Consider the following 20,010-nt stretch of genomic DNA (forward strand, 5'->3'; position numbering starts at 1 on the left):
AAACGGAAAGCACGGCCGTACGCTTGCGCAATGTGACAGGAAGCTGGAATGCGATAACTGCATGAGGCCGATTTATGACAAAAAATCCAAAAACTCGACTAAAACAATGAATTACATGTCATTAATCAACGTAAATAATGACTTTTAGAGTTTGGGCCTCGAATATAAATACATTTCACTGATATTGCAATATGGACTTCATCAAAATGTTACCGTTTCACACTTGAATTGTCTTCGTCCCGCCAACATCAGCAGCAGAAACAGTTACGCTCCAGGTTGAATATGTCACAGGAAGAATATACGTCTTTGAGTAGAGCCCAGCTCAGCTTTGACTATCTGCATACTAATTCGTAAGTACATATATACTTAGAGAGTTGTATGTCATGAATTTATTACTGATGCAATTATTTTATCTTCATCTTTGTATACCATATACATTGTAGAATAATAATATTAACGAAAATCACCCTTGTGGAAATTTCAGTACATCACAAGGGTGATTTTCACCCTCCCACACACTTCTCTGGTACCCAATCCGGAGTTTAAACTATAATTGGTACTTTGGGGGCCTCGGTTGGTCAAAGTTGTCCCCTACTTTGACTTGGAGATCAATCTTCTGATATCTCTCCGGTTTGTCTGTTTCTGCCGAGTAGCCCGGTGGTTCTCTCTGAGTACTTCGACTTCCTCCACCATAATAACATACTTCCAGGTGTCCTAGCACTCCCTTTCTGTTGGGGTGGGGATTGTCCTTGTAAAAATTGTCGTAAATACGTTAGTAACACATCTCCATAAATCCCGATAGGGAGTGTACATGGATTCCACTGTACCCTCGAAGCTCTCAAGGGTTTCTTTGGATAACGGAGGAATTTACCAGTACATACATACATACAATAATAATAATGACTTTATTTAAAGAGGGTGACAATTGGCATTCACTATTCTACCTTGAGGCCCTCACAAAAAACATACAGAACGAATATTACAAATATTACAATTTTTGATCATATAATTAAACTTTCATGCTATATGATAGTCTGTAGAACAAGAAAAACAAAATAATACATTATACACAAACATTAAAAAGACATGATAGAGTTAGAGAGTTGTTAAATATCATTTATAGTTTAGAAATCTACACATTTCCTTTTTAAAAGTACCAAGATTTTCGGGTCTCACTAATTAGCGACAAGAAGCGACAAGAAGACTATTTAGCGACAAGAAATTTTTTTTTTTATTAAGATTACTTATTCCAAATAAATATTCTAAAATATGCATTTAATTTTTTTTTTTTAATATATGGGCAGAAATAAATTGATTTTTTTTGTGAAGAAATTAAACATTTGTAAGGAAGAAAGGGATTGTGTACAGTCAGAGATATAACTCTATAGGGTTATTATAGAAAATAACTTGCGTGTGTTATTACAGATACTTTCATGAGTTGTCTACTCCTATAATCTTCAATCAACATTAAACTATGCATAAACATGATAAATATCGTTAAATGAGGCAATACACAAAATAAAATGATGAAAAATATTCACATTTTAATTATGTTTTCCTCTTGTTTGATTTCAGTTCTTTGTATTTCACAATTTGTGTCAGAGTATTTTCTGGACAATGATGCACAAATAATGCATTTTGCAAGTTTATTATATAGTGTACATAGAGAGTTTTAAAAACAAATTATAAGATAAATATACATGTATCATTGTTTTAAAACACAAGTAAAATTAATATCATAATACGACAGGGTAACGAAATACTTGCTGTAATACATAATAAATAATAAAATATCACAAATAAATATATCTAGATCTATGTTTCAAAATATTTTTCTTTCTATTTATTGATGGAATATTAACTTTCTTGTCGCTAAAATTGTTTTCTTTTGCATATTCTTTTAATATTTATTTGGAATAAGTAATTTTAATTAAAAAAAAATGTTTTCTTGTCGCTTCTTGTCACTAAATTATTCTTCTTGTCGCTTCTTGAAGCTTCTTGTCGCTAAAATTCTTCTTGTCGCTAATTAGTGAGACCGAGATTTTCACATAGTTTTATTTCCAGTTAAGTTTAACATGTTTAAGTTAAAAATAAATTAATCTAATTGCTACAAAAATGTGTGGCTACATATGAACCATGTGCCAGGACATAACCTTACTGGCTAAATGACGATTCAAGTTGCTAAAAAAAAAATGAAAATTGTCTTAAAACTTGTGATTTATTAATCAAATTAAAACTATTAAGTTTTTAATTCTTTTTGTAATAAGTCACTATGAAACAGAATTTTGGTAAAGGTGGAGGGAACTAGAATGAAACTTGCAAAAAAAATTTTAAATGAAATAATGTGGAGTTATTTCTATTAATCATTTTATTTCGTCCAAATGTTATCATGCTTATCTAACCAATAAAAAGCTTTACATAATTGTTTTACATAATATCAGGAGGAAAAGAACATTTTAATAAATTGAAAAAAATATAAATACGAAAGTAAGGAGATGTGCCATTCCCATTGTGGTATGGTTGCCAAGGAAACACTTATAGACCAGAGTCCAAATGAAGTGGATTAAAGCACCTACATGTATCAATCACTGTACAGCATTGAACAAAAAATATTAATTTGGTTGGAAAATTGAATTACTAAGTTGTTGTTACTCTCGGAAGTGAACGATATGTTTTGAAACAACCTCCAGGGCATGTTCACTGACATTAAAAAACATAGAACTAAATTTTATTCAGTACAATAAGCTAGTAGTAGTTCATGTAGAAATGTAGTTTGTTAAAAAATTGTTCTGTGTTTTAAATTGGTTCAAAAAAACAATTTTTCTCATTATTTTTCCATCATTTAATTTTGTATTACAGAACTACTCATGAGTTTTTGTTTGGTGCCCTTGCTGAATTGGTTGACAATAGCAGGTAAGTTTCATAATTCACACGAAGAAAAATATGGGACATGGATAGGAATGGGGAGAGTGTATTTGACACCTTATCCTTTAAAGAAAAGAAAAAAAACGAAAGATATTTCAGCAAATTCAGGGATTTTGTAAAATTATTGCATTACTGTGACACGTTAGTCAATTTCAAAGCTGGGAGGAGCTATAATAGTAAGAACTTCAAATGTAACGTTAATTAACATGTATCATGTGTATATATATCCTTATGTTTCTGTGTCATGTGTGTTAAGCACAATTTTTGTCTGCTAAACATGAGTCTACTTTTTATCAAGTTTTTACTTCAAAGAATAGTAAAAACCACCATGAAAATTTCAATTGAACAGTATTTGCCAGTTATGTTTTTACCACTTAAGGAGTATTGTCTGGGGTGGTAAATACTGGTAATTACCGCTGGTTAATACTTGAACATGACACATACTTGTCATTTTCTAATCAGCACAGCCATTTATCTACATGTATGTATTTAATCCTTTGGAAAAGTTAAAAATTATAATTTTAGTTTTTTTGTCATTTTTTTTTTTTTTTTCGTTGTTTGGACTGCAATAACACTAAAATCATTATATGTCAGACACAGCACAGGTAGAATAAGTGAAGTCATGACACCCGTTCCACTGTAGAACTGTCTGGTAAAAGGATACATTCCAAATAAGAAAAATTTGGAACTAATAACAGATTTTGACCTATTATTTGTATCTATTCATGTACATTTATTTTGTATATATATCCACTAGCTTGTAGAGGCAGAAAGTATCCATACTGTAATTGAAATTAAAACTAGGTGGATGTAACAGATGCGCTAATTTTTAATTGTTTCATGACATGCAAGGACAACTCTTAAAAAAGATTAAAAGCAAACAACAATGAAATACATTTTTAAAACCAGTTTAAAACTGGATGTCAGTAATTTGTTCAGCATTGCAATAAAATGTGATAACCTTTCCTCACATTTGTTTAAGATATTTTACTTTATGGTGCCAGACTATTTTGTATTTTATGTCTTTAATTTCAGAGATGCCAATGCAACAACAATCAACATTTTCACAGGTAAGTTCAGAACTTTCAGAAGGAAGTCATCAGGGTTTTTTCGTCTTCTAAATTTTTATGCCCCCGCCGTAGCGGAGGGGGCATTAAGTTTTACCCTTGTCCGTCTGTACGTACGTCCCAAAATTGGTTTCCATTCCAACTTGAGTTTGCCTCAACCAAATGTTATGAAACTTATACACAATGCTTATTACCACAAAACACAGATCAAGTATGAATTTTGAAGGCGTCACTTTAACCGTTCTAGAGTTATGCCCCTTTATAAATGGAAAAATTGCAAAATTTTTAGTTTCCGTTGTCTAAATGAAGTTTGCCTCAACCAAATGTTATGAAACTTATACACAATGCTTATTACCACAAAACACAGATAAAGTTTGAATTTTGTTGGCATCACTTTAACCGTTCTAGAGTAATGCCCCTTTATAAATGGAAAAATTGCAAAATTTTTAGTTTCCGTTCTCTAACTTAAGTTTGCTTCAACCAAATGTTATGAAACTTATACACAATGCTTATTACCATAAAACACAGATCAAGTTTGAATTTTGGTGGCGTCTCTTTAATTGTTCTAAGAGAAATGCCCCTTTATAAATGGAAAAATTGCAAAATTTTTATTTTCTTCTAAATATCAAGTAATTTTTAAAATTGGGAGTTATCTTCCTTTGTCCATGATTATAGTTGAATCAACTATATCAATGCTTTATACAATGCAATGTTTAATTTTGACTTCCACTGATAAAACACAGATGAAGTTGAATTTGGGTAGTGTCACTTTAACCATTATTGAGTTATGCCCCTTTATAAATCGAAAGATTGCAAAATTTTTAGTTTCCATTCTGTAACTTAAGTTTGCCCGAACCAAACATTATGAAACCTATACACAATATTCATTACCACAAAACTAAGATCAAGTACAAATTTTTTGTTTCTGTTTTCTAACTTTAGTTTGCCTCAACCAAATGTTATGAAACTTATACACAGTGCTTATTACTACATAATACAGATTAAGTACGAAGTTTGGTGACGACACTGTCACCATTCTTGAGTTATGTCCCTTTATAAACATGCAAATTGCTGAATTTTTCGTTTCCGTTCTCTAACTTTAGTTTGTCTCAACCAAATTTTATAAAACTTATACACAACCGTTCTAGAGTTATGCGTGTTTACAAATAGAAAAATTGCTGAATTTTTAGATTCTGTTCTCTTCTTAAGTTAGCCTCAACCAAATGTTATGAAACTTACACACAATGCTTATTACCACAAAACTCAGATCAAGTTCAAATTTGGGTAGCATCTCTTTTAACGTTCTTTAGTTATGTCCCTTTATAACTAAATGATATGCAAGCGGGGGCATTATCTGTGTCCACATGTGGACACTATCCACATTTATTTTAAGATGACTTCAGGTTAGAGGGATAATAGATTCACAGAATGGCAGTAATTAAGCCAGGTTTCTGACAGAAAAATCTGGTTATTGACTTGGATTAGTTAACAAGCAGGTTACTCCAGCTGTTACATGATATCCTATATAAGAAAAACTTAGTTTGATGTCATTTTGACAGGTTTTTTGACTCTCATAGTTTGATTAACAATACAAAGAAATGCTGAAGGTTAAAGTCAATATTAAACAGATTTTCACATCCAAATAAGACACTGCTATCCATTTCACTTCAGTTTTTTTGAAAAGTGGCTTCAAGTCATCTAATATGATGCAGTCCAGATCTGTATTTTTATCTTTCCAAAACTTTGAAAGAAAGCTATACTGAGATTAAAGTGATTTGATGAGGTATTTGAATAATTGTTTTGAACATGTTGATTGTGAATAAAGTAGATGTGGAGTCAGACATCAATGAGACAGCAACCTCAATTACACAAATAATCAAACAACAATGTACATGTCTATAAGATATGTCAATTACTTTTAATGTTAAAATGTTGTGAATAAAAAAATAATGTATGTTTGTATCAGAAAGCCTTACATTAGTTTTTATCTTTGCATGTAAATGTTTTTCTGTTTCAGTCCCAGATGAATCTCTTAGGGGAGGTTACCTGTTGTGTTTCCTTGACGACGGAAGTGGAATGGACCCAAGTAAGTAGATGTCTAAAGCTGCTTGAAGTGATTAAATGTAATCTATATGAAGTATCGACCTAACACATTTATAACTCTTGGTAAATTAGAATCTGAAAAACTTTTCCTGTAAGATTTAAAAATTGCTTGGGTTTCCAACCTTATATGGACAAATTCGAAATTTTATAATATTTAGTTTGAATATTTTTGAAATGATCAGTTAAAATTGTTTTGAAATCAAATGATCAGTCAAGCAAATCAGAAGTATGGATTTTTTTTTTTTTTTTTTTGCTTATTTAATGCAGTGCACACAAAACATTTTAAAAGAAAATTAATATAGGGGTTATTGCATTTGACAATTTATATAGAAATAGAATGATAGTCAACAGTGTTAATGAATAACCCTTTTGTATAAATTAAGTTTACAGACTGATCACGAACATTTACAGACATGATATGGATATTGCATTATTTACAGTTATTGGATAAAAATTTTAATTTTTAATTAGTTACTAAGGAAATATTATGATGATATGTATCAAGTTATTCTATTGCATTTGATGAAAAAGATATAGCTTTGTCAGGAAAAGTTATTTGAGCTGTCAAATAATTTCAACTAAAAATATTTCATTTTCAGATGAAACAGCTGATATTATCACATTTGGAAGGTCAACTAAAAGAGACGAAGAAAACTCACACATTGGCATGTACGGAAATGGTCTCAAATCGTAAGTTGTTAATAAATAATTTAGGTCATTTAGCTTTCCATTTATTCAAGCTGAGATTTCTGGCAAGGCTTTTGGCAGTTCTTTTAAAGATATCGTCAGTAAAGTGCTTAAAAGTGCAAAGTATGTATACTTTGATTTTAATTTATTATTTTTTACCAGTACAAAGTTACTGAATTACATAAAATTTTGGATTGGACAGTATATTCCTGCATAGCCCATAAAAAAAGTGTAAACTATTGCAATACTTTCAACTTTCTGTTTGTGTTACCATGGTAACCACACATTTTTCTATGTCAAACCTTAATACTGTTTAATATTAATTTTTTTCAGCAGGAAGATTTCCTTAAATATATTATTTACATTTTACATTTTCAAAATCAAAAGACAGCATATCATTTATTTTACATTTTATATTTTTGTTATACGACCGCAAAAAAATTTTGTGGTCGTATATTGGTATGACGTTGGCGTCGTCGTCGTCGTCGTCCGGCGTCGTCGTCCGAATACATATTGGTTTTCGCACTCTAACTTTAGTTTAAGTGAATGGATCTTTTTGAAATTTGACCATAAGGTTAAATACCACAAAAGGAAGGTTGGGATTGATTTTGGGGGTTATGGTAACAACAGTTAAGGAATTAGGGGCCAAAAAGGGGCCAAAAATGAGCATTTTCTAGTTTCCAGACAATAACTGTGGAACGGTGTATGGATCTCTCTGAAATTATACTACAAGTTTCCATACCACAAAGGGATGGTTAGGATTTGCTTTGGGGGGTTATGGCTCAAACCGTTTAGGAATTAGGGGCAAAAAAGGGGGAAAAACAAGGTTGTCCTGGTTAATGGACAAATACTTTAGTACAAAACATAATTTAAAGCAGTGTAAGGGAGATAAATCAAATACATCATTGAAATTATCTCCCTTACACTGCTTTTAAATTATGTATAAAGTAATGGTTAATGAACAATAAAGATAATCTAAAACAGTGTAAGGGAGGTAATCCAAATACAACGTTTTGGTTACTTCCCTTACACTGCTTTTAAATTATGTTTAAAGAAATGCATATTTATAAAGGAAGACCAGTAAAAATATCTGCAAATGTTTTCATCTTTTTTTTTTACAAAAAAATCCATATGAAAGATTTGACACCATATTTTTATTAATTCTATTATAAAATAGATTAAGTTAGCACTATGGTAAATTTAAATGGGTAATTATGGTTGCCAACTCCATTGGAAATTTGAATTGAGATTATGACCATATCTTGAGGGAAAGAATTTTTTTGGGGGGAAAAGGGGGGGGGGGGATAAAAAGAAATTGTGGGGGGCCAATTTTTTCTCATTTCAGATTTCAGAAATTAAAAAGAATTATTCTTCAAATATTATTTTTTTTTCAAATTTCAAATATTGAAAAATTTCAAGAAGTAATCTTTAATTGCACAGTATGGCGCATTAGATTTGTAAAATCTTTGATCACATTTATTTATTTGTTATGCCGAATCTAACAGTGTATTTAGATTTTTAATTTTGGGTCCAGTTTTCAAATTGGTCTACATTAATGTCCAAAGGGTCCAAAATTAAACTTTGTTTGATTTTAGCAAAAATTGAATATATGAGGTTCTTTGATATGCTGAATCTAAACATGTATTTAGATTTTTGATTTTTGGCCCAGTTTTCAAGTTGGTCCAAATTGGGGTCCAAAATTAAACTTTGTTTGATTTCAACAAAAATTGAATATATGGGGTTCTTTGATATGCTGAGTCTAACCATGTATTTAGATTTTTTATTTGTGGACCCCTTTATCTAATTGGTTCATATTGAGGTCAAAAGGGTCCAAAATTCAACTTTGTTTGATTTCATCTAAAATTGAATTATTGGGGTTCTTTGATATTCCAAATCTAACCGTGTATTTAGGTTTTTAATTTTGGGTCCTGTTTTTTAAATTGGTCTACATTGAGGTCCAAAGGGTCCAAAATTAAACTTAGTTTGATTTTGACAAAAATTGAATTCTTGGGGTTCTTTGATTTGCTGAATCTAAACATGTGTTTAGATTTTTGATTATGGGCCCAGTTTTCAAGTTGGTCCAAGATAGGGTCCAGTATTTAAACTTTGTTTGATTTCAACAAAAATTGAATATATGGGGTTCTTTGATATGCTGAATCTAAACATGTATTTAGATTTTTGATTAGGGCCCAGTTTTCAAGTTGGTCCAAATTGGGGTCCAAAATTAAACTTTGTTTGATTTCAACAAAAATTGAATATATGAGGGTCTTTGATATGCTGAATCTAACCATGTATTTAGATTTTTTATTTGTAGGCCCCGCTATCAAATTGGTTCATATTGAGGTCAAAAGGGTCCAAAATTAAACTTTGTTTGATTTCATCGAAAATTGAATTATTGGGGTTCTTTGATATGCCAAATCTAACCGTGTTTTTAGATTTTTAATTTGGGTCCCGTTTTTTAAATTGGTCTTCATTGAGGTCCAAAGGGTCCAAAATTAAACTTAGTTTGATTTTAACAAAAATTGAATTCTTTGGGTTCTTTGATATGCTGAATCTAAACATGTGTTTAGATTTTTGATTATGGGCCCAGTTTTCAAGTTGGTCCAAGTTGGGGTCCAAAATTAAACTTTTTTTGATTTCAACAAAAATTGAATATATGGGGTTCTTTGATATGCTGAATCTAACCATGAATTTAGATTTTTTATTTGTGGGCCCCGCTATCAAATTGGTTCATATTGAGGTCAAAAGGGTCCAAAATTAAACTTTGTTTGATTTCATCAAAAATTGAATTATTGGGGTTCTTTGATATTCCAAATCTAAACGTGTATTTAGATTTTTAATTTTAAGTCCCGTTTTTTAAATTGGTCTACATTAAGGTCCAAAGGGTCCAAAATTAAACTTAGTTTGATTTTAGCAAAAATTGAATTCTTGGGGTTCTTTGATATGCTGAATCTAAACATGTGTTTAGATTTTTGATTATGGGCCCAGTTTTCAAGTTTGTCCAAGTTGGGGTCCAAAATTAAACTTTGTTTGATTTTAACAAAAATTGAATATATGGGGTTCTTTGATATGCTGAATCTAACCATGTATTTTGATTTTGGACATTGGACCATAATAGGTAAATTAAAAAAATTCAAGTTCTTAGACCACATTCTTTCTGTGTCAGAAACCTATGCTGTGTCAAATATTTAATAACAATCCAAATTCAGAGCTGTATCAAGCTTGAATGTTGTGTCCATACTTGCCCCAACTGTTCAGGGTTCGACCTCTGCGGTCGTATCAAGCTGCGCCCAAGCGAAGCATTTTATTATATTAGAGGCTCAATGAGGATTGGTAATGACTTGATGGTATTTACAAAGAAAGACAAGGCAATGTCATGTTTATTTTTGTCACGTACATTTCATGAGGAGGAAGGCATTGATGAGGTACATTATTAATTTAAATTTATGTATATATAAGAATAATAAGATGTGGTATTATTGCAAGGGAGAGAACTCTCCACCAGAGCCCAAATGACATGGATGTAAGCAACTTAAGGTCACTGTATGGCTTTCAACAATTAGTAAAACCTTTACTGTATACTGTGGATTCATTTATTTTCGTGGATTGAGGAAAACTTGCATTTTCGTGGATTTTTGATTTCATGGATTTGTCAATTTCTGCATACAAAGCCTATAGAAAATTTGTAATTCGCTGAACATTTGAATTCGTGGTTCACCTGTACGAACGAAACCTACGAAAATTGGTATCCAACGAATAATAATGAATTCACAGTAGTCATCTATAAAAGGCCTGAATATGGTTAAATGTGAAACAATTCAAACGAGAAAAAATTAATTATCTGACTTATGACACAAAAATTAAAGAAAAACAAATATGTCCAGTCTTTGCGCTCAACCACAGGCACACCAGCCCAGGCTTCTAAAACTTCTGTGGCGCCTGTAAAAATCATCTTCACAGGCCAATATGATCTAACTAAAATTTTTTAAAAATTCAGCTTCGGGCCTTTAGATTGAAAAGTCTATTGTGAAGAAGGTATGTCTGTCTTGAACCAACAGCTACTGCTGAATAACAGGCACTTAAAGAATGTATTGAGGTTAAACATGTTTATGAGCATTCGGCTCTCTCCTCAACCTAGGACTTTGGTGTGACATTACAACATACATACACAAGAACAAACTGTAAATATGATTTGGAAATGGCTAAGCTCAACTGATAAGCAAGAAGCACAAAACAACTTAACAAAAACAAGACTCATTGCACTTATCCAAGAGTACCCACAATTAAAAACTAGTCCTTAGCCAAAAATACCTAATAAATTAATCATGATTATTTAAACTTAAGTGTATTTATTTATTTTGAAAAAGAAAGAAAGTAATGTGTTAATTATTTATTGGACATTACATAATTTGTAAAAGAGATATCATCAAGTAATAATTACATTACATGTATGTTTCAGATGAATCCGTTATTTAGATTGGATAACGCTTGCACGTCATACTAAAATTAACCTTCATATTTCAATGAAGTGTAACATTCATGATGACACGTGCCATTACAATAAAGTGCACAGGTTAATTAAAGAAATAAATGATAGAAATCGATTTTTCATGACCCTAACATAAAAATGTAATTATAAGAATTGAATGCTTCTTTTAGTAATTTTATAGGGTTGTAAAAGTGTTGATCGTGCACACATTTCTAGAATGAAGCGCTTCATACAAAAAGTGCATCTGTCAACACTTTTACACCCCAATAAAATTACAAAAAGAAGCATTCAATTCTTAAGTAAACAGATTATTACTTTACTCTTTAAACATTATGATTATGTCAGGTGCTTGATATTTACTTAAACAGATAATGGGAATTTAAAAAAAAAATACTGGACAGTACAACAGACCATGTCAACCATTGTCAACACAAATATTTTACTCAAACAACTTATAGTCCAGATAGCAGGCGTTTAGGCAGTGTTGCAAGAGACCCTACCCCTCGTTTTTGTCAAGTTATAAACGAATACACCAAAAATATAAAAACTTGTTATGACTTATGACTGATATTTTTTATATCTGTGTTGAAAATTTGATAATCTTTAGAATTATTGTATATCGAGAGCTCAGAGACTATGTACATATGCATCAGGTCTTAAAATTTGTTGTTCAGAGATTTTGAGATGAATTTTTTTACAGGTGATTGTTCCACTGCCATCATTTGAAGTAAACAGTAGAAAACCCATGAGCAAAGGCAAAAAGGTGAGTATGAAATTCTGAAAAATATCAACATGTTTGATTGCTAAGCCAGAGTTCTCAAAATCTTTTTTCCTAAGTGGTCCTTGAACAAAAGTTGCTGGTCCTCACTATGTTTACTATTGCGACATACACAATTTGTCAGTCCTTCGCAAAATGGTGGTGGTGGTCAGGACTACCACTTTTTGAAAACTCTGGATAACCTTAAAGTCAATAATTTTGATAAACTATTATTGTATGATTTCTTAAATTTTATATACATGTAGTTTTGTGAGAGAATTATGTAAAAGAACAAATTACTTTTAATGAAAGATAATAACTGATCAGATTTCTAAGTCAAGTTCACTGTGTGTTCATTTGTTACCATTTGATTTTAAATTAAAGGATACATAATAATTTATAAGCCTGATAATTATGTCATGTTCTATTTTTAGCATGAAATTGAAATGGAACTTATCTATAAATATTCACCATTCCACAATGAGGCTGAATTCTTTGAACAGTTTGATAAAATTGAAAGTGAATCAGGGACACTTGTTATTATATACAATATGAAGCTATTGGACAATGGTTTACCAGAACTGGATGTATTAAGTGATCCGTGGGACATTATATCGGCACATCCTTCCGCCGAAGAGGATTCAGACGAAGGGTAATAACTTATTGCACAAAACTCAAACAGTACACAAACTTTTTAATTTTACATAATATGTGTGTGGTGTAAAAATGTGTTCTCCCCAGGGCCTTATAGCACTACGGTACTTTTTACTATGGTGCTATCTGAGTTTATAATAGAATGTATTGTATAGCTTTAGAGTCACTAGACATTATAATTTACTTTAAACTAAAAATTAATTCAAACAAAACAACAAACCAAGATGTGCATATGCTATTTCAAATTGAATAGTGCTGTTTGAAAATACTGGGGAGAACACTGGTTAAATATGAATCACATCTGAATTAAGTCTGTCTTTTAGAATGTAACTTTTTTTTATCTCTTACTACTATGCTAATGTGTCTTTGTGGAGGCACATAAACACATGTCTTTGTGGAGACACTTTAACACATGTCTTTGTGGAGGCACATAAACACATGTCTTTTCAACAAGATAATGAATTTAGTGCTTTTCATTATTCAGCAGAAAATAAGCGAAGATGTGTATAATTTTAATGACTTTTAAAACTCCAAATTTAAAGGCATAAAGTTTCATGATATTGTATTTACAGACAGAATAAGAGATAAATATGGTACAATTTTAAAATGTCAACACATCGTTAAAATTCAGAATTATCTCCCATATTCAACCATATAATGAGAAGAGTTGTCTCCCATAATACACTACACTATGCTTGGTGAATAGACATGTTTGAATACTTGAGAAATTAGTTATGTAGTGTGACATTTATATGTTACTAGGTCGTGGTCAAGGTTTCGTACAGAAAGGTAAAAATTAATTGTACCTGAGCATGCTATGTGCTAGCTTTAGAAATCTCAGGGACTGAAATGGCTTACGAAATTGAAACTGCAGCAATCCTCCAAATTTTGCACCAAAAAGATTTATCACAAATATTTCTAATTCCATTTCTCTGAAAATTATTACCCAGTTAAAGTAATAAATTAAAATCCAAATTTTCTCAGGAGAAAAGTAATTTTTGTCGAGCCTGCGACTTTTGTCGCAGAAAGCTCGACATAGGGATAGTGATCCGGCGGCGGCGTTAGCTAACTTCTTAAAAGCTTTATATTTTAAAAGGTGGAAGACCTGGATGCTTCATACTTTGTATATGGATGCCTCATGTTACGAAGTTTCTGTCAGTCACATGTCCAATGTCCTTGACCTCATTTTCATGGTTCAGTGACTACTTGAAAAAAAAGTTAAGATTTTTTGAAATGTTAGATTCTCTCTTATTATAAGTAATAGGATAACTATATTTGGTATGTGCGTACCTTGCAAGGTCCTCATGCCCGTCAGACAGTTTTCACTTGACCTCGACCTCATTTCATGGATCAGTGAACAAGGTTAAGTTTTGGTGGTCAAGTCCATATCTCAGATACTATAAGCAATAGGTCTAGTATATTTGGTGTATGAAAGGACTGTAAGGTGTACATGTCCAACTGGCAGGTGTCATCTGACCTTGACCTCATTTTCATGGTTCAGTGGTTATAGTTAAGTTTTTGTGTTTTGGTCTGTTTTTCTTATACTGTATGCAATAGGTCTACTATATTTGGTGTATGGAATGATTGTAAGGTGTACATGTCTAGCTGGCAGGTGTCATCTGACCTTGACCTCATTTTCATGGTTCAGTGGTTATAGTTAAGTTTTTGTGTTTTGGTCTGTTTTTCTTATACTGTATGCAATAGGTCTACTATATTTGGTGTATGGAATGATTGTAAGGTGAACATGTCTAGCTGGCAGGTGTCATCTGACCTTGACCTCATTTTCATGGTTCAGTGGTCAAAGTTAAGTGTTTGAGTTTTGGTCTTTTTTTCTAATACTGTATGCAATAGGTCTACTATATTTGGTGTATGGAATGATTGTAAGGTGTACATGTCTAGCTGGCAGGTGTCATCTGACCTTGACCTCATTTTCATGGTTCAGTGGTCAAAGTTAAGTGTTTGAGTTTTGGTCTTTTTTTCTAATACTGTATGCAATAGGTCTACTATATTTGGTGTATGGAATGATTGTAAGGTGTACATGTCTAGCTGGCAGGTGTCATCTGACCTTGACCTCATTTTCATGGTTCAGTGGTCAAAGTTAAGGTCTTTTTTTCTAATACTGTATGCAATAGGTCTACTATATTTGGTGTATGGAATGATTGTAAGGTGTACATGTCTAGCTGGCAGGTGTCATCTGACCTTGACCTCATTTTCATGGTTCAGTGGTCAAAGTTAAGTGTTTGAGTTTTGGTCTTTTTTTCTAATACTATATGCAATAGGTCAACTATATTTGTTGTATGGAAGAATTGTTAGCTGTACATGCCTGCCTAGCATGGTTCATCTGACCTTGACCTCATTTTCATGGTTCATTGGTCAATGTTTAGTTTACTTGGTTAATGTTAAGCTTATGTGATAGTTGTAATAAAGCTTTATATTTAGGACTATCAACATAATATCAATGATTAGTAAAGAAGGCGAGACATTTCAGCGTGTGCACTCTTGTTTAGACAGGTTTTATGATAAATATCAAGACAGCCAGAATAAGTGCTACTTTATCTGATCTTGATTGCATAAGCTAAATATTAAATTTTCTAATTAAGTCAGTTTGAGAATTAAGTATTTGGAGAATGCAATTAATATTTGGTATACAGTAACAGTGTAACACCAGGCCTGTTCCCTCAGACTTCCTCATAATCTTGAAGTGATCAAAATTTTTCTGTCATTAAAATACACATCCTGTGTCAACCCTTTGCTTACAACTATCTGTCATTCTGACAACATTCTGTTCTACTTTCTGTTCCTATGATTATTACACCAGCCAATGAAATTCCTGTCTTAAAATTTTTGAGGATGTGTATCAAAACGATAAAACCAGAGGATCCTGAAAGGTCTATAAAACAGAAAGTAGAATGGAGCATTGTCAGATCCTTGTAAGGGAAGTGTGGACCAGGGTTTCTCCTGGATCAATTTTCTTTCTTGCCACCCATTTCGCCCAAACAATATATTTTTCACTACTTTCAATTTTTTTTTCGTCAACTAAAATAAACATTTTTTTCGTTAAAAATTCTCTTTAAAAAAAAAACATATATAATAATAAGTTAGCCATAGGAGACGTTTAAAAAACTATGCTTCAAACACGTACGTCACTAAAGCGATTGTGAAGTACATGAACTTCAAAACAATTATTTCTATCAAAGTTGTAAATAAATCCTTTAGATGACATATGACACCATTTAACCATACCATTTCATTACACAACACAATCAATACCTTTATTGATTAGTCCATTGTTGCCGATAGCTATAAAATGCAATCAGCTGATTATTGATTTTCTATCAAAATCGTAATGAGTTCAAGGTGAATTCCAAGGATTGCCTGATCAGGGAAAAAGTGAGCAAGATGGACGAAGTCGAACCGTTACATTTCTTTTGCCAAATTCTTTCGCCAATAATGGGAATATGGCGACCGCCAGCGGAAACCCTGGTGTTGACACAGATTTGTATTTTAATCAGATTGTGTCAAGATTCGTTAATGATTGGCCATAAATATTTGATATGGTGTTTGATAAGCATTTACGCATTATAGCTTTATGTTAGGGCACATCCTTCCATCATAAGTTCGTGACTTTTAACTTTCATCCTTCAGAGGGGGTCTTGATGGCAGAGTGGTCTAAGTAGTTCATCTAATTTATCACTAGCCTGTGAACACTGAGGGTGTGAGTTCAAACCTTGCATGTGGCAAGTGCGTGCAACCCAGGCTTCTTCCGCCAGTAAAAACTCTTGTCACAATATAGGTAATAATGCTGATAGTGGTGTTAAACACAAACAATCAATCAATCAATAAATCATTCTTCTTATGTTTTTTGTCGTGCAAAGTCCAAATGGTAATGATCCTCTCTTCCATACCTTTCCTGCTTCTGAATTTTGTTATAACTGGAATATAAATAAATTTGGAGGGCATATTTCAGTAAATCATGTACATGATCCACCCATATACTTTTAATTTGGTATTCATTTGAAAATGTGACCAATATATCCATAAAAGAATCTTAATTTGCTCAATTGACATTTCAGTCTCGGGATTTATGAAATAATACATAAATACATGTTATTTTAGGTTGATATAATCACGATCATTTTGTTTTTATTTATTAATTTATTTATTAGATGTTGTGATGCTATTATTGTAATTTAGTTCCTTTGTGTAAAGTTTTTATTTTTCTAGAAATACAATTTTTAGAAGCTTTTTAGACACACATATATATTATAGCATAGAATATAATTTTCTTGCAGCACATCAATTGTAAAACCAAACAATATTTTTGTGATTATTTCACAAATTTTCATTTGCTAAACAATATATATAGCATCATTCATTAAGTTTAAATTAAAATGTTAGGCATACTACAAGATTATGATTTTGATGTCTGTTTTGATGAAAGCATGCACAAAGTATATTACTGGCTCATTTTGCTGATGATTTGTTTATATTTCATAGTGTTTCAGTTTGCAGTGTGAACAATTATATTTTGCATGGTATTAGTTGTTGATTCAGAGCATGACAATGGTCAGTAGTGAATCTGAAATCCCATGCTTAAATTAGGGATATATAAGATCATATTATACTATAAACCTCATGCAGAACATTCAACTATGATAAAGAGAACTTCTGAATATAAATTAATAGGGGCTGTTATATTATTGACACAGATTAATTTAATTTTATTATTTTTTTTTTACATGAATGCTTTGAGACATTGACGAAACTGCCTATTTATACCAACTCACTACTAATTCAGGGAGTTATCTCCCTTTACCATGATCTACCCATTTAAGGTGTAATACCACCAAGTCATAGTACATCACATCTGTTTTCATACGGAAAAGGGTCTAAAAAATATTCCCTTGAATTTGACAGTTGTAGGAAATTAACCCTGCATTTCATTGCAGAAAAAAAAATTGTGAGTCATAAACATACAATGTATATCTTGGGTATTTCAAAGCACCATTCTTTTTTTTTATTTGGTGTTTCTATAAAATATTTTAGAAAATTGGGGTTACTAATGCATGTAAACAGGAAAAAAAGGGGTGATGATTATTATCTTATATGCAATGAAATGTTATGTGAAATTTTCACTGCAGTACTGACAGGATAAAATTTTACTCATGCCAAATATTTCTTTATTTGAAACAAAGATCAAATCTGCACATTTTTTTGCAAAGTCCCAATTTAACAAAGACTATTAGGGAAAAACAATGGTGGTATTACTCCTTAAACAATCTATCTAATTCTTAATAAAACAAAAGATGACATAATATACATGTATTTACTTGCAACTTATGAATGTTCAGCATCATTCAGATAATTTCTGTATATATCATAACAATTATATAATCAATGTTAATTTTGACTGCAGTATGAATTACAAATTCCTATATTTTCCAGATTAATGCCAGAAAGGAAATCATTCAGAGCCTACACAGCTATAGTGTATGTAGACCCCAGTATGAAAATTTATATTCAGGGCAAAAAAGTACGGACGAAGCGTTTAGCTTGCTGCTTATATAAACCCAAAATGTACAAATATTCTTCGAATCGATTCAAGACGCGAGCCGAGATGGATGTCACCAAATCAAAAGAAGATGCAAAAAATGCTGAACATCGAGCAAAAGAAGCAGAAAGTAAAGCTAAGTATGTATTAAAATATATTTTTTTCCCTTATGCAGTGAAAAAAAAACCGCTTTACAAATAATATGCAAATTTATATTATTTTAAGTTAGAGTATAAACATGATAGAAATGTATGAAAACTGAACATATTATACATTTTTAACTAAATGGCATTGAGTGCATTAACATTTAAACAGGGGAGATAATTTACTAAATCTCATCAAATTTATTGAAATATTGCAATTTGATCGTAATATCCCAGTGCTTTCCTATGGTTTTGTTATGTGTTAAAGCCTTACAAGTTGGAAACCATGTTTGCTGTGTTGGATTATGTCATGGTTAATACTTATTCTTCAATGTCACATTTTCTGACATTTTGATTGAAACAGTTGAGAACTGCTTGAAATTGATAAAAAAAAAATGAACTATTTGCTTAGAAGACAGTATGGGTAAGAACACCTTGTAAGCAATACTTTAGAATTATTAGGGCCCTGTTGACTAGTCAGTTGGTGCCCTGAAGTAATCACTAAGTCTTTGTCCCACTGTCTGTCAGTACAAGGTTAAATATACTATTCAAAATTGTTCCTTGTTATCATAATAGTTTTCTTAAAATTGACAGCCCATGTACGTGGATTGCTTTGTATGCATCAGTCTCAGTACCTCACATGAAAATGTGCATGCGGGGCCCTTGCTGTCATGTCAATTTTCTAGTTATTCTTGGGGTGCACAGTTTTTGTCTCGCCTTGACGGAGTCAAAAAGCGAGACATAGGTATGCTGTTTCCGGCGGCGACGGCGGCGTCAACAATGTATTAGTTTGTGATTAGGTCTAGTTCATGGTGAACCACTAGTGGTAGGTCAATGATATTTGGTATGCAGTTGTATTAGCATTGGCACATCTCATTACCATGGAGATTATTTGGCCCCGCCCCCTCAGTCAAGGTCTATTGACTTTGAAACTTTTCATAGTTTACATGTATTAGTTTGTGATTAGGTCAATTTATGGGGAACCACTAGTGGTAGGTCAATGATATTTGGTATGCAGTTGTATAAGCATTGGCATATCTCATTTCCATGGAGGTTATTTGGCGCCGCCCCCTTAGTCATGGTCTATAGACTTTGAAAATTTTGCTAAGTTAACATGTATTAGTTTGTGATTAGATCAGTTCAAGGGGAACCATTAGTGGTAGGCCAATGTTAATTGGTGTTCAGTTGTATAAGCATTAGCACATCTCATTTCCATGGAAAATATTTGGCCCCGCCCCCTCAGTCATGGTCTATTGACTTTGAAACATTTGCTTAGTTTACATGTATTAGTTTGTGATTAGATCAGTTTAAGATGAACTGCTAATGTTAAGTCAATGTTATTTGGTATGCAAATGTATTGGCATTTGCAAGTATTGTTTCCATGGAGATTATATAGCCCCACCCCTGATCATGGTTCATTGACTTTGAAACTTTTACATAGTTTACAAGTTAATGTTTGTGTTTAGGTTTGTTTAAAGGAAACGACTTATAATAAGTCAATGGTATTTGGTATGCAGTTGTATTAGCATTGGCACATCTCATTCCATGGAGATTGTTTAGCCATGTACCTTCAGTCATGGTTCATCGACTTTGAATATTTGCATAACTTACATGTTAAAGTATTGCTATTTTAA

The 20,010-nt window shown here is 32.0% G+C and overlaps 1 protein-coding gene across 2 annotated transcripts in view; it reads left to right on the forward strand.

The window, feature by feature from the left end:
• The first annotated feature begins 19 nt into the window (after positions 1–19).
• LOC127712653 (ATPase MORC2-like) overlaps positions 20–20,010 on the forward strand; it is a 57,566-nt gene continuing 37,575 nt past the window's right edge. The window contains exons 1-10 of one of the 2 annotated variants that reach the window (XM_052219220.1): positions 20–350; positions 2,860–2,913; positions 3,961–3,995; positions 6,010–6,078; positions 6,695–6,785; positions 10,099–10,207; positions 11,972–12,034; positions 12,463–12,680; positions 13,445–13,471; positions 18,128–18,373. In XM_052219220.1, the coding sequence (XP_052075180.1) occupies positions 283–350; positions 2,860–2,913; positions 3,961–3,995; positions 6,010–6,078; positions 6,695–6,785; positions 10,099–10,207; positions 11,972–12,034; positions 12,463–12,680; positions 13,445–13,471; positions 18,128–18,373 (980 nt within the window). In that variant the 5' untranslated portion in view covers positions 20–282. The remainder of the gene's footprint in view (positions 351–2,859; positions 2,914–3,960; positions 3,996–6,009; positions 6,079–6,694; positions 6,786–10,098; positions 10,208–11,971; positions 12,035–12,462; positions 12,681–13,444; positions 13,472–18,127; positions 18,374–20,010) is intronic. The other variant, XM_052219221.1, reaches the window with a different exon arrangement.

The sequence above is a fragment of the Mytilus californianus genome, unplaced genomic scaffold (assembly GCF_021869535.1).
Source record: "Mytilus californianus isolate M0D057914Y unplaced genomic scaffold, xbMytCali1.0.p SCAF_8, whole genome shotgun sequence".
Taxonomy (NCBI): domain Eukaryota; kingdom Metazoa; phylum Mollusca; class Bivalvia; order Mytilida; family Mytilidae; genus Mytilus; species Mytilus californianus.